General features: G+C 46.5%; 1 protein-coding gene across 8 annotated transcripts in view; it reads right to left on the bottom strand.

Moving 5' to 3' along the window:
* The window catches only part of NFATC1 (nuclear factor of activated T cells 1), a 402,803-nt gene that overhangs the window by 360,177 nt on the left and 28,027 nt on the right, over positions 1-14,599 (bottom strand). Inside the window, exon 1 of one of the 8 annotated variants that reach the window (XR_014961593.1) lies at positions 11,477-11,928. The exons of 4 other annotated variants lie outside the window; for them this stretch is intronic. Coding sequence is in view for 3 of the 4 variants with exons in the window: in XM_085605938.1 (XP_085462064.1) it covers positions 11,477-11,564 (88 nt within the window). In the remaining variant the exon portion in view is untranslated. Of the gene's footprint in view, positions 1-11,476; positions 11,959-14,599 lie in introns of those variants that run through there. 3 more of the 8 variants (XM_085605938.1, XM_085605932.1, XM_085605936.1) reach the window with 3 other exon arrangements.

The raw sequence follows: 14,599 nt of genomic DNA, 5'->3' as shown, positions 1-14,599 counted from the left end.
AGACCTTTGCCTTCAGTCCTCTTGTTGAGCTCTCACCGGAGCCCCATCTCTGTATGCATCCATGAATGCGAGTGTCCTTTGAAAGTAAAAGAGTTCCGGCCTTGGATGCACGACCTAACTTGTCCGCATGTCGAATTGGGGTTCACTTGAGTATAAACAGGCATGATATATATTTTTAGGTGATTTTGCAAAAATGATATAGGTAACATATTTACTTATACAGGATTCAGTCAGTCCTCTTCCTTCATTTGGTTTGTTATTAGGTCATTTACATTTTTATTCAACCCACTGCAGCATACAGCGTGGGAAGAAGGGTAAGTCCACTTCAGTTATAGGTTAACTTCAGCTTTGAGTGATGGGCTTCGGCTCTTTCACAAGTAGTACATCCACATACAAAGAAGTTCCCTTCCGTGCTGGAGTTTACCATGGAAATGCTTGTTTTTTGAGACCAGAAAAAATCATTGCCTTTTGCAGTGTTTCAGTTTTTTTTATCATGGTGAGGAATCAACAACTACCCAAAAATAATGCTTTAAAAAAAAAAGACAAAATAAAACAAGAATTAACACCACCAAAAAACTAGCAACCAACACCAGACATGTCGGTTTTGTTTCTGGCTGCATGCACTGGTTCCTTGTGATATGGTACCACACTATATTGTCTGGCAAAAGTGATTTCAAATTTTTCCCTTCAAGATGCAAGAACAAGGACCGGCCTGGAAAGTTTGTGCCATGTGCTGCTTCTAGAGTCATAGATTAGAAGTCGGACAGGACGGACAGGAGGTAGACTGGCCAATGCTTCCTTCACTGCATCATACAGGGATTAGCATTCACAAAGTGTGTCTCCACGACAGAAGATAAATTCCCTTTCTTCTCAATAAGTCATTGCCTTTGGCAAGGGAAAGTCTATGAAATGCTGATTCTTTCAGTGCTGTGCATGACGTACTGTACTTCACCCTCACACGATAAGGAGATAAGGTGGGGCAGGTTCAACCACTTTCAGTAAAACAAATTGTCCACAGTAACTTTCTAGGAGCAGAAATACAAAAATGCATAAGTTGTGCACAATACGAAGCACAAAGTCTGGCCTGTCCTTCCTCAAGTAGGAAAACTGCAAAGATTATAACAAAACAATCGTGAGTGGGAGACAAAATAGAATGTTTTGGCATCAAGCAATTTGATTGGACACGACTGAGAGGGAAAGAGTAGCTAACATGGCATACGGCAAGGCCAAGTTGCATAAAAAGTGCATCTAAGCAGATTTTAACATCTGTGGTTGGCTGAAAAAAACCACAAATGATGATCACATCTCAGCATTAGAACGCCTTTCTATGAACAGAATCAAAAGCAACACAATTGTCCATGAAAGATCACTGATGTTGAGTCTATGTGCACTTGGTAGTCCATACCGCCTTGAAGCCAGTCTTCAAACTGGTCATATTCTGAGACCTGACAAAGTAAAGATCATAGAGTTGGCAACTCCAGTGCTGATTCATGAACATTATACATGGATATTTCATGAACTATTTTAGGGCAATTTCTTGATAACTTTCACTAACTTACTGCCCTGTTATTCTTAGAAGTACAGTCCCCAAATCCCTACAAATGTTGTCCTGATTATCCACTCTACAGTTAATTAGCCCCGATCCATGAGTGCGGAGTCCAATGTCTATGTAAATTATTCCTATTTAAGTTCACTGTGTGTAAATCTATCTTATTTCAGTATCCTGTAAATCTTGCAAATCTAGTGTTGTGGAACAACAATGGACAATCTGATCTATAACGTTTTGATAAATAAGCCTGAAAAGTGTCACAAATTGCACAATTCCTCCTATTTACGAGGAATTATTTGGACTAGGGGCCGTCAAACTACCCATAGAAGAAGCCTCTAAAACTCAGTCTAGTTTCATCAAAGAGCAAGGCCAAATTGAAGGCCCCTTCTCCTCTTGTACATGCCTTACCACCAAGCCCATTTGAGTATTTTCTGCACATGTATAGGATCAGTACCTTAATTAAACACGTATAGAATATTTATTGTGCATCCCCAGCAGTACTTGACCATCCACCAGGCGCCCCAGACGGCCCCCCGCCCCCCAGAAACACCAGTCAGTCCACCATCTCCAAACTGACAAAGATCACGACCGAAGACACCCCCTCGACCATGAAAAGCATCCACTCGGGAGCTCCCACCGACCCCTGCCCCCTCACATCTACCACAGAAACACAGCCGCCATCGCACCCGAACTACAACGCACCCTCAACACCACCTTCAAAACAGGCACCTTCCCAGACGACTGGAAACGCGTAGAAGTGAGACCCCTGCTCATGAAGCCCACAGCTGACCCCACCGACCTCAAGAACTATCGGCCCATGTCGCACCTCCCCTTCGCAGCTAAAGTTGCAGAGAAAATAGTCAACAGGAAACTGACACGATTTATTGAAGAGAACGCCATCCTCGACAGGTCCCAATCCGGATTCTGAAGCAACCACAGCACAGAGACCACCCTACTCGCCGCCACAGATGACATCCGCACCCTGCTGGACCAAGGCCACTCTGCAGCCCCCATCCTACTCGACCTATCAGCGGCCTTCGACATCGGCTCCCATCGCACACTAGACGCCAGACTACACGATGCAGGCATACAAGGAATAGCCCTGGACTGGATCCGATCATTCCTCACCAGAAGAAGCCAAAGGATCAGACTCCCACCCTTCCTCTCCGACCCCACAAAAATCACATGCGGAGTCCCACAGGGTTCATCACTGAGCCCCACCCTCTTCAACATCTACATGGCCCCCCTGGCAGCCATCGTCCGACAACACGGCCTCAACATCGTATCCTATGCCAACGACACCCAGTTCATCCTCTCCCTCACCAAAGACCCCACCACTGCCAAACTCAACTTCCAGAAAGGAATGCAAGACGTTGCAGTCTGGGTGACCAACAGCTACCTGAAGCTCTACCACCCCTTCTTCATGGGACAGCACCTGGTGGCTGACCGCCCTCGGAAGCCCACCTACCCCCTCAGACCTCGCCAAGAACCTCAGTATTGTACTCGACTCATCAGTCACCATGAATCGACAAGTCAACGCCGTCACCTCCAGCTGCTTCAACACCCTCCGCTTCCTCTGCAAGACCTTCAAGTGGATCCCCCTGAGTCAACGAATACAGTCACCCACGCACTCATCACCAGCAGACTGGACTATAGAAACACACTCTACACCAGCATCAACAAGTCCCTACTCTGCAAACTCCAGACAATACAGAACACCACCGCCAGACTCGTCCTCGGCATCCCCCGACACGAACACATCAGCCAACACTTACGAAGTCTCCACTGGCTCCCCATGCAGAAAAGAGTAACTTTCAAACTCCTCACTCACGCCTATAAATGCCTACACAACAACGGACCCAAATACCTCAACAACAGAATCAACTTCAACGTACCCAAAAGAAACCTCTGATCTTCCAACCTCACACTGGCCGAAACTCTGTGCATCCACAGAGCCAGAGCAGGCGGAAGATCCTTCTCTAGCATTGCAGCCAAGACCTGGAACGAGCTACCGGCAGACATCAGACGCGCCACCTCCCTAAACACCTTCAGGAAGACCCTCAAGACCTGGCTCTTTGGCTAAACAGATTTGCGGATCCCCCCTCCCCTCCCCCTCAGCGCCTTGAGACCCTCATGGGTGAGTAACGTGCTTACAATTCCCTGATTGATTGATTGATTGATTGTTCATCATTGATTTTACCCCAAACTATGCTCTCTAACAAAGAGAGAAGGTATAAAAGAAGGTGCATTCCATGTGGGTATCAGAGGATGTGGGGCACTCAAAGAATAAAGAACTAGGCTCTGAAAAAGGAATACGCTAAATGCAATTTAGCGATTATAGAGACGATTGCTTATAGGTGGGCATGCTACTGCACGAAGATCATCGCAATCTTGCTGAAAAGGTCGACTCAACGGAGCGGACCATGGCTGAAATGCAGCCCACAAATCAACACATGGAATCTTCCCTGAAGACACTAACAGACCGCCTTTGTACACTGGAACTAAGAGCTAAAGACACAGAGGAGAGGTCCAAGAGGAACATTATCTGAATAGTAGGACTGCCAAAGGAAACGGGGGGCCGAGATGCTGTTACTTACATACTTGACTGAATACGAGACCTGCTCCCTCTGCACGCTCTGTCACAATATTTCTCCATTGAGCGCGCTCATTGGGTTACAGCGTGTAGACCCCCCGCCTGATTCATATGCGAGGCCTATGATGCTCTGGGTGCTGCATTTCCGCGATACTCTATTCTACGTGAAAAAAATTATCCTGAGCCTTTCTAGTCTATTACAGTTATTTCACCCATATGCTTGACCCCCTCTGCCACAGCCTGCACTATTGCTGGTTGCCTATCACTGCTATCGGAGGAGCTCCTATCCTGCATGCCAGACTTTGCCTTATGCCTCAGCACTGGCTATTTAAGGCACACCACGCGGAACGCGATTCACCACCAAAGTGGAATTGACCGAATGAGAGGCCGCTGGAATCCAGACAATGGGTGATCTTTATAATGATGTTTCTCTCTTAGATTATGACTCTCCTGTAAAGAAAGATGGACTCCCTGTGGGACAGTATATAATACAATACTTACATGTCCTAGGTCCAGGCAGGCACCTGGTACGCTGGCTGGTGGTGTCCCTACGCTCACATACAGCAATGTCTCTCACGTCGCTACATGGCAGGTGGGAATTGGACTTGGGCCGTCCCTATGATGACAAGTAATGGGATGCTATGTTGGAGGGCCCTGTCAATGTCCCCCGAAATGCCAGATTCCAGCTGATTCAACTATATGTTGTACATAAAGCCTATGTTCGCCCTGATAAAATAAATGGATATTTCTGGTGCGCTGACTCTGCCTACCCTCACTGCCAGCTGACAAATGGAGACCTCCTACACATGCTTTGCACCTGTCCCAGCTTACAACCTTACTGGCAGGAAGTAGTCGACCATGTGAAGCACTGCACTGACAGAACACTCATGGTTACATGGAGGGTAGTATGCATTTTAGGGTTATATCATAGGGGTATGATATACTAAGTCAAACCTAGATCTATTGACTTAGGGCTACTATTGGCCAAAAGACTAACAGACTAATTACCCACAGCTGAAAATCACCTGACTCCCCCCCCCCCCCCCCCCCCCCATCACAGCCTGACTGTGATCATTCACTAACTGGGCGCAGGCGGAAAGCACCGCTCTACATAGAGAAGACAATTTGGGACTCCGGAAACACTATGTTGCTACGTATTGAAATGCTCTAATGACAGACTTACAAGCTGAAGTACCTGAGGGCGCCATAGCCCACAACATCCATTCGGAGAGAGACGACAAAGTGGAGGAGGGAGACTGTAACGCATTTCCTGATGCTGTGGAACCCATTTAGGACATCACTATTAGCTGTCATCCACCATGCACTGACATTTAATAGCACAGTGGTAGTTGTAGACATGGAAGCATAAACTCACCTAGGTAAATGTACATGAAACATTGAACGATGGAGAGATGGGATTTGTTGATAAGGCCAATATGATTTAGGTAACTGCATAATAAGTTTATGTTAGTATTATACCTGTTTGAAGGAAATATTGCTTGGATCTGTCATTGCAAGCTTCTAATGTCTGGGATAATTGCCAGCAATAACTAGCTGGAACTCATAATTTGTACCAATACAACACTACTAAATGTTACATCATTGCACTATTAATAATTTTGCATTTGTTGACTTCATTCTGCACAGTACCATAAACTGAACGAACCATACCACCAGCGTATGTAACATGACTCTGCTTATCTATATGATGAAAAACAATTAAACAGATTTAAACAAAAACATCCGTGATGAAGGTGGGGAGAGGCACCATGACCCACTTGGAGCTACGGTTCTTATGAGTCGCTGCCTCTCCCTACAGTGAAAAGGGTGGAGTTAAAACTAAACAAACCATAGGTATTTGTAAGTCATAGGCTGCACTGAAAAGGTGATCAGATACAAAGGACTGCTCTCCACAGACCTCTCATACCACCCTGGCCCTTACTTAAAGTCCATATACAAGTCCACATCCCACTTAGGCTCTGCAGTACTACAGGGATGTAGCAGTGGAGGTGCCACTCAGTTCATGAACAAACACCCTGAATTTTCCCCAGTGTTATGGAAAATTAAAGAGAAGGAAATAACTTGATTTCCACCACAACCACTTTCAATGTGCAAACTTTGTTCTTGTAGCTAGACGCTTTCAATGGGCAACATTTTTTACTGCAACCTTCAATGAGATCTGAGGAAAGCTTTGCAACTTCTCTAAGTTCTGTACCACATTTGCAGACAAAAGATGACCCTCACAACAATTTATATCGTACAGGGTAAACTTGTGGGGGGCGGCGCAAAGGTGTGCATACCTTTGCCACTGTAAACAGAAAACATTTGCAAAGAAAAAAGTCTACATATATTTGCCACTATAGATGGATGCGAAGAACGAAAAGTATCTCCCTGCACAGCGACAATAATTTCACACGTGTAGAAACACTAGGCAGGAGCGAAGGCGAGCATGTACCCGAAAGCTTCGCGAAATTAGCAACATTTCAGCGGCGTAAACAACACACATTTCTCTAACATGATAGTGCGTAGTCTATGTATAGAAAGCGCCTCAAAGTGCGGAATTAACAGATAAAACAGGTAAAGTGGTCTAACTTCATAGAATGTGAGGAAAAGGATCTGGGTTGCTAAAGGGGCAGCAATGCTTTGCTTGCGCGTTGCTTTGGGTGTAATGTTCAGGTAAGACTGCTGGATCGGGTATCTCGCAACAGAGGTCTAAATTTAACCCCTGTTTCTTTAAATACTACGGCGTTACTGTTGTTCCAAAAGTTCCTTCCAGGCTGACACGCGGCCCCTTTCTTCTCAGGCGTTTCAGTGTCGGATGTCGACATCCCGTCACAGAACAAGTGACTCACGCCCTCACTGGTGTCCCACTGCTACCAGGCCCAGGGCATGAATGGGTAACATGCCATCACTGCTGGGGGAGGCGGCACTGCTGAGCCAACTGCTGAAGAGGGCGCCCAGGGGCTGCTTCACCCAAAACCATGAACTGCCTGCGGTACAATATTTTGGACCTGTAAGAATGAGGGGTGGTAACAAGACTGCACCCTGCGTGCGCCTGCCCCAACATACCGTGGATGAGAGTAAAGTGTGTTGTTAATGTCCTATAGAAGTTAGTCACTTACCCCATTGCTGACTACAATCTAGAAATGTGTTAGCTCCATTCTGGCTGAATGGTTCTGGGGCTAGGCTGACTGTTTGGTGTCTAGTCTGGATATATCCAAGCGGTACTCCTAATTAATTTGAGTTCTATAATACTTTTATCACACTTGTGCTCTTGATCTGTTCCACTTTTACCACTTGTTTTCTGGATCTATTCTAGATCTAGTCTACCCTTGTTAAGGAGCTTTTTCTGGCTCTATGTTCATTTCATTCAGACTGTGGTTTGAGTCTTGTCTAATTCTTCTCTGCTATATTCGGGTTCTTTTGAACACCATTAGTTGTGGTTTGGTTCTCCTCTGTCTGCGTTCTGGTTCTATTCTACGACTAAACTGGGTTAGTTTCCAATGATGTTCTAGTTCGAATTTTACTTTGTTTGGGTTGTTTTCCCAATTGCATTCTGGCTGTATTCTGGGTCTGCTCAATCTATATCTAGGTCTGTTCTACGTTTATGACCAGTACTGGCTTTATTTGTGTCAGGTTCAGTGTCACTTCTAGATCTTCACTTGTGTTTTAATTCTGTCCTTGCTTTATTCTGTGTACTTGGTCCGTTGTAAGACTATTTGGGGTTTTGTTCTGTAATTGTTCTGACATTATTCTTGCTATGTTTCAATTCTGTTCTAGTTCTAGGCGTGTTATGTTCTAGTCTATTCTGGTTGTGTTGTTTTCTAAATTTATTCCGGTTGGATTATGATTTTGTTCTCTTTCTAGTATTGTTATATTTGGGATCTAGTTCTGTTTGAACTCTATTAACTTATTTTCTGAATATGTTCTTCACTAGTACTCTTTCCATTATGTTTTTGTTTTGGCTCTGTTCTAGTTGGAGTGTGTTCTGGTTCTCCTCTAGCTACATTCTAGCTTTGTCTAAAAAATTGTTTATTTATATTCCAGCTTGGCTTAGACCAGTTCTGATTCTATTCTGGCATCATTCTGACTGTCGTCTTGATCTATTTTAAATATGGTGTGTTGTGTGTAGATCTATTCTAGTATTACACTGGCTGCCTCAGTGTAGACTACTTCTAGACAAGTTATATTCTACAAATGATCAGCTCCAAGCCAGGCTTTGTTCTGTCCCTGTTCAGCCGATATGGTGACTGTGCTCTGGTGTACTTCATATTGTTTTTCAACCATGATTTTTATAGTGACTAGGTATAATTTGTCTGTTTTCTCTGTCTATTCCAGCTGCAATTCTAATTCTATTGACTGTTCTAGCTATATTTTAATTGAATCTGGGTATGTTCGAGGTGGATTATTGTGCAAGTCTCTTTACGTTCTCTTCAGGTTCAGTTGTTTTTCTATTCCAGTTTAGTTCTGAATATATTGTTTTTTTTTTTTTTTGGTTTTTTTTTTTAATTTTATTGTGCAGAGAAAAAGGGTACAAGCACGGGCCTACAACCTCCTTGGCCGGCCGCTAGTATTCAGAAATGATCAAGCAGTTCAAAATCTGAATATATTGTTATTCTGTTCCAGGCCTACTTTGATTGTCGCATGTATATGAACCGGATCTATTCTTGCGTTTTCTCAGTCACTCTGTTCTCGTTCTATTCTAGCTCTGTTCTGGCTCCTTTCCATTCAATTCCTGCAATGTCTGGATCTATCTTTTCTTGATCCATTCTGGTTGTCTGGATCAGCAGTAGTCCTATTCAGACATTTATCTGAGCCTGATCATTTTATATTCTGGCTGTGTCCCAAGTCTCTTCTAGTTCTACTATTTTCAGGACGGTCTTTAACAATATTTTGCTGCGTTCTAGATCTGTTCTAACAATGCTGTAGGTTCAATGTAACTGTGTTCTAGTTCTGCTCTACTTTGATGTGGCTGCCATCCGTAGTTGATCCTACTGTGTTCTTGATCCACTATCAATTACGTTTGGTACCATTCCTACTGCTGTCTTGATCTGTTCTGCTTATAGTCTGCTTTTCTTCATGTAATGTTCTAGTTATTTATCTGCCTGTGCTCTGGTTCTGTTTAAGTTCAATGTTTTTGTGCTGTGAGTCTGTTGTAACTCATTGTGCCTGTGGTCTGAATTTAATCTAGCTCTACTCTAAGTTTTCTCTGATTTCATTACTGGTCTGTTCTACTTTTATTTCGGTTGTATTTTCTGCTCTAGTTCTAGTCAGTGTTCTGTTGTAGTTGCTTTGTGATTTTTTTTGCAATTCTGTTTCTTTTATGCTACGGTTGTGTTAAGTTGTTCTAATTCTAGTTTTGTTGTGTTATTGGTCAAATATATATTCTGCTTCTATTAATCTTTCCATTATCTTTTCTTATTTTCTTCTACCTTCATTCTGTATCTCTTCTGTTCTCTAATATGCAAGTTCTGAATCTGGACTGGTTTGAGGCTATTTCAAATGTGGTCCTGTGCATCTTCTGGTCTGGGTATTTTCTGAGTGTATTTTATTTGTTATAGTAATAGTCCAGTTGGATTCTGGAACTGTTCAAGTTCAAACATGTATATATTCGGGTTATGCCCTGGTCTGTTTCTAGTGCTTTAGTTATTCATAGTTCTGCGCAAGCTTTGTTCAGGATCGGTTCAGCTTCCCTAACTTGTAGTCTGCTGTGGATATAAACTAGCTGCACTCTGCTTTGTAATGTTCTAGATCTATTCTGTTTACAACATGTTTTAATTGTAGTTTGGCTTTGCCTTGGTTCTGTTTTAGTTCTGTTCTGGGCCCGCTTTATTTAAATTATTGTTATATTCTGAGTCAACTTGAGTTCAATTGTGTGCCTGTTATCTGTCTGTTCTAGTTAGATGTGTGCTATTTTCTCGCTGTATTCGGTCTTCTTCTGGTTCTTTTCTTCTGGCTGTTTTCTGTATATGTTTTATTTCTATTCTGGTTACATTCTCGCTGAGCCTCAGGTCTCTTCTGATTCTGTTCTGGCTCTGCTCGGGCTGTGTTGTAGTGTTCTACTGGTACTGTTTTGACTGTGCAACAATTATAGCAAAGGACAGAAAAGTTACATTGCTCCGTCTCCGGGGAATGCCGCTGTAGCCCTGAATGCGTGCTTGCATGCTACTGCTGCGCGTCAGAGCCCCCCGCCTGGCGAGTGAGCGCTGCTTATCTCAACAGGCAGACGCTTTGGGGCGGGGAAGCCACGAGATGACACGGGGCGAGCCTCTTCACAACTCCCAGCTTACTCACCAAACAGCCACACTGGTCACGTACCACCCTCACCCCTTTCCACCCCCAGCAGGCAGCGCACCCTCTTTCGTGGTAGGCCGGAATCACACACGTTCCACACAGGGGAACAACAGGTGCAGTGCACCGGAGCCCAGAGGCCTGAGGGGGCCCTGAACCCTGATACTTGCTGTATTTCACAGTTTACACAGCGGCCCGTGTCCTTATTTGCACTAGGGCCCAAGACACAACGGGTACGCCACTGGTTGCTTGCACATTAAAATGCACTGATACATAATGCGATTACTAAAGACATCTCCAACAATAATCACTCAATCAAACTCCAAGTATAAACACTGTACCCCAAACACACAGCACCCAGTGATACTCAAGTGCTATCAAATTTACTAAATCCGTAGGCACACACTGAACGTATATGCTCACTCACTAGTAATGTGCTGTTTATAAACACTACAGTCGCACACTACTGAATATCCCCACACGTTGCGCTGGGCTGCAACTCGGGCGCACACTCCATCTCACATGCCCTTCACAAGCAGTAAACTTATAAAACAAGCACCGCATTCACACACCGCACTCACACAAAGCACTGCTGTCGCCAGGCCGTGTTTGTGATCAGGCCCCCAAACCGTTAAGAGGGGAGGGGGGACGACGGACATTCTGCCCAAGGTCAATGAAAACCTGAGAGAAATGGGAGACATGGCGGGCCCTCATCACATTCTCGAGGGGGCATCATTTTATGTTACGCCACTGTGATCATGTAAAACTGCTTTCACTTAACCACACGTACCACTCAGACACCACGTCACAACGGAAACAAACACCACCTGTAGCACGCACTCACACGCACCACATGACGGGCACGCACAAGCCGCTCTAATAGGCGCGCGCCCTCACGCTAACCAAAACTTCAGCATCCACTCGGACTGTGTGCCCGGTCGACGTGGAGAAAGCCAGGGAATGCCATCTGTGCCCCTGAAGCTGATGCCAGAGAGTAGCCGATGGCACGCTGGACGCGGGGCGCTCGGGCGGCGGGTACAGACCTTTGGCTCCGCCGCCGGCATCGTCGCTCTGGTTAAACTCGAAGAGGAAGTCAAAGTCAAACTCGGGCTCTTCCCCCGGGGCGCTCATGGTCTAAAGGGGTGCAGTTCCTTCACCGACAGCGGGCGACAGGGCAGCAGCGCCGTGGCGTAAAATGAATTGATCATAGACCGCTCTGGGGGTGGTGGTAAAGTTTGCAGCCCTGGTGCCGCTCGTGTGCCAGTGCAGCGGGCAGTGGCAGTGCCTCGCGCAGCCTCCCGCTGCAGCAGCTGCGCGCCTCCTGCAACTGTTGCTGCCTTCCTCCAGAGTTACCACCGCTCTCCCGCTTCTCTCCTCCTGCCGCGGGTCCCTCGGGCAGGATGGGGTCGCCCCCTCTCCCCCTGGGCTCTTCCTGTGCCCGGGCAGAGGCTCCCGTCTCAGGGCGCTGCGTGTGCCCGGCAGCCGCCTCTCACCTATCGCTTTATGCGCGCTGCCTACCTCCCCCGCCCTCCCCTCTTTTTGTTGATGTTTCCGGGGCTGTGTAAACATGCCGGCTGCCCCTCCTCCGCCTCCCCTGGAGGCGCTGCGAGCGGCCCCTGTCTGCGGGGTCAGGGCGCGGCACCCCCAGGCTGGGGAGCAGCACCGTCCCGGGGAGGGAGCCCCCCTCTCCTGCTGGCCAGCTGCCTTTTACAGACTTTCATTTTATCTCCGGCTTCTGTACACACGTGTCTCCGGAGAAGTTCAGAGAAGGGCGCCGTTGTCGTCTTCCTTATTCCCCTCTAGGGTGGGCACCAGGCCAAAACAGAGCGCCGCGGCCCTTCAGCAACAACGGGGGCGATTCATCGCGCTTTTCTAAGTCAAGTGTCGTGGTACCACTTGAGAATAACAACTGACACACTTTAAAAGAAGATTTCGTCGCGTTTATTATTGTAGCTATTTATATATGCAATTATTTTTTGGGTGGTTTCCTGAATTGTTTAGTTGTCACAGTCCTAATATTATCAAAGCCTTGTCACATTTTGGCCCAGCTTTCACGTGCCCGTGCCAGACCCCAGGAAAGGGTGCACATTCTGCTCACACTCGAAATGCTTCTCGTGACAACCCCTCCTGTTACCTCCCACACCCAGTCACAGAGACACGCCCAGGCAAAGCAGCCCTGGCTAGGTGGTGATAGCAACCCGGCGTATCTGTTAATAGTGCAGCAGGTACAGTGGAACCGGGTCCAGCGAGGGGCCAGTGGTACTCAAATCATGGCTGTCTTTGACTACCCAACTGGTTGTGGGAGGGTGTGAGTGGGGGGGTTGCATTCCTTGACGGCACCCTTGCTTTTTACCACTGCTGGGATTCGGCAGAGAGAGCAGTGTGATCAGACGGGGTCACTTCGGGGGTCAGCGCCCGGTGCGTAGGTGAGGGGCCGCTCAGGCGCTGGATGGTTTCCTGAAGGCACCGCGGGGCTCCACAGACCCACGGACACGGCACCACGAGGGCGCCGCGCTGAGTCTTGATGAGTTATTGTTTTTCTCCGCCTGACAGTCACCGTCTGCTTCCGTCGCAGCTCCCACTAGTGCCAGCGGTGACATCGGCACGCCGAGCTGCCAGCTGTCCCGCAGCCTGCTACCAACCCCTCTGCCTGCTGTTCGAGAGAGGGTACCGGAGAGGCATTTTTCATGGTCATTGAAAGCGAAAACCTGCCACGTTCTGACGTTTCACGTGCCGCTTCAGCGTGGCAACAAACAGCATTTTTTTGTTTTTGTTCTTTTGTTGCATATTTATATAGCGCGGCCTCGACCCGAAGGTATTGGAGAGCTTTACATGAGCACCGTATTTACATTACACATTCGGGCCCGGGGAGATTAAGGGGCATATCAACAAGGGCTTTATCTCTGCTTTTTTGGCTTTAAAAGCCAAAAAAGGAGAGATAAAACTAGCGCCCTATCAATAACAGGGTGCTAACATGCAAATTTGCATGTTAGCACCCTTTTACTCTACGCTTCCCCTTGGGGGGCGTTCCAGAGTAAAATATCTCCTAATATCAAGAATGTCGCTAACCCTGTTAGAGACAAAAAAAGCAGCGCTAACCGCGGTTAACGCTGCTTTTTTACGTCTGGTATTTTTCTGACTTAGCCATGATATCCTATGGAAGGAGGATATCATGGCTAAGTTTGCCTGTCCCTATCAACAAGGTAACGTGAGATTATCGCTGGGTTTCCAGCGATAATCTCACGTTAGCCTGTTAGCGTGAGGATTTTTATCGCTGATGAGATAAGCGTTGCTAATAGCACGCTATCTCAGCGATAAAAATTCACGCTACCCGACGATAATTATCCTAGCGCTAAGTGCGCTTAGAGATAATTATCGCCGGTTGTTGTTGATATGCCCCTTAGTGATTCGCCCAGAATCACAGGATGTGGACGCGACCTCGAGGCTCGAACTCTGGTTTCCAGCACCAAAGTCGGCAGTGGACCACATCCTCTCCCCAAAGCATGCCAGTGTTGTGTACTGCGACTGCGCACTAGTCTTCGGGTAGTAAACTCTCAACCCAGCACCAGAGTAGTGGCTTGGCATGGTACAGATTCTTAATTACACTCACACAGTTCAGCAAAATGCCTGGGGTAGCGGAAGTAACACCACACACCATTTGGCAACCATTGACACCACAGGTTGATTCCTTCCATGTCCTGTTCATTCCATCAACAGCCTTCTATTTGCTGCAGCAGGAGCTGGGGAAAGGGAAGGAGTGGAAACTATAAAAGCAAACATGCCTCTTTCTGCCACTGCCTCCATAACCCATGGGACCAGGAGTAGCAAGATAGTGCCATGGAAACTAAAGGCAAGTTAAGGTTGCACATGCTGCCCCGAATTGACGTCCCATGTGACGCATCTCTACTTCCTACTTTTTTGAAAGACAGTAGCAACACTTCTCGGCAGGGCTGCTATGCATTTAATTGGACAATAGAGATACCTACAAAAGTTTTTTTTTCAATGCCTCAGATTACATTTATTCTTTCCAATTGTTCAGCGCATTGTAATACGTCAGGGCACAATGGCCATAATACACATGCAATGACCAAGAGAGGCACGATGACTGGGTGTGCGTCTCCTTAGCATTCCTCTCTGGAGCATCACTTGGGTGACGAGGTGTCCAG

Source organism: Triturus cristatus, chromosome 5_1 (genome assembly GCF_964204655.1).
Source record: "Triturus cristatus chromosome 5_1, aTriCri1.1, whole genome shotgun sequence".
NCBI lineage: Eukaryota > Metazoa > Chordata > Amphibia > Caudata > Salamandridae > Triturus > Triturus cristatus.
Note: the sequence above shows the minus strand (reverse complement) of the source record. Positions and strands in the feature narration are given on the sequence as shown.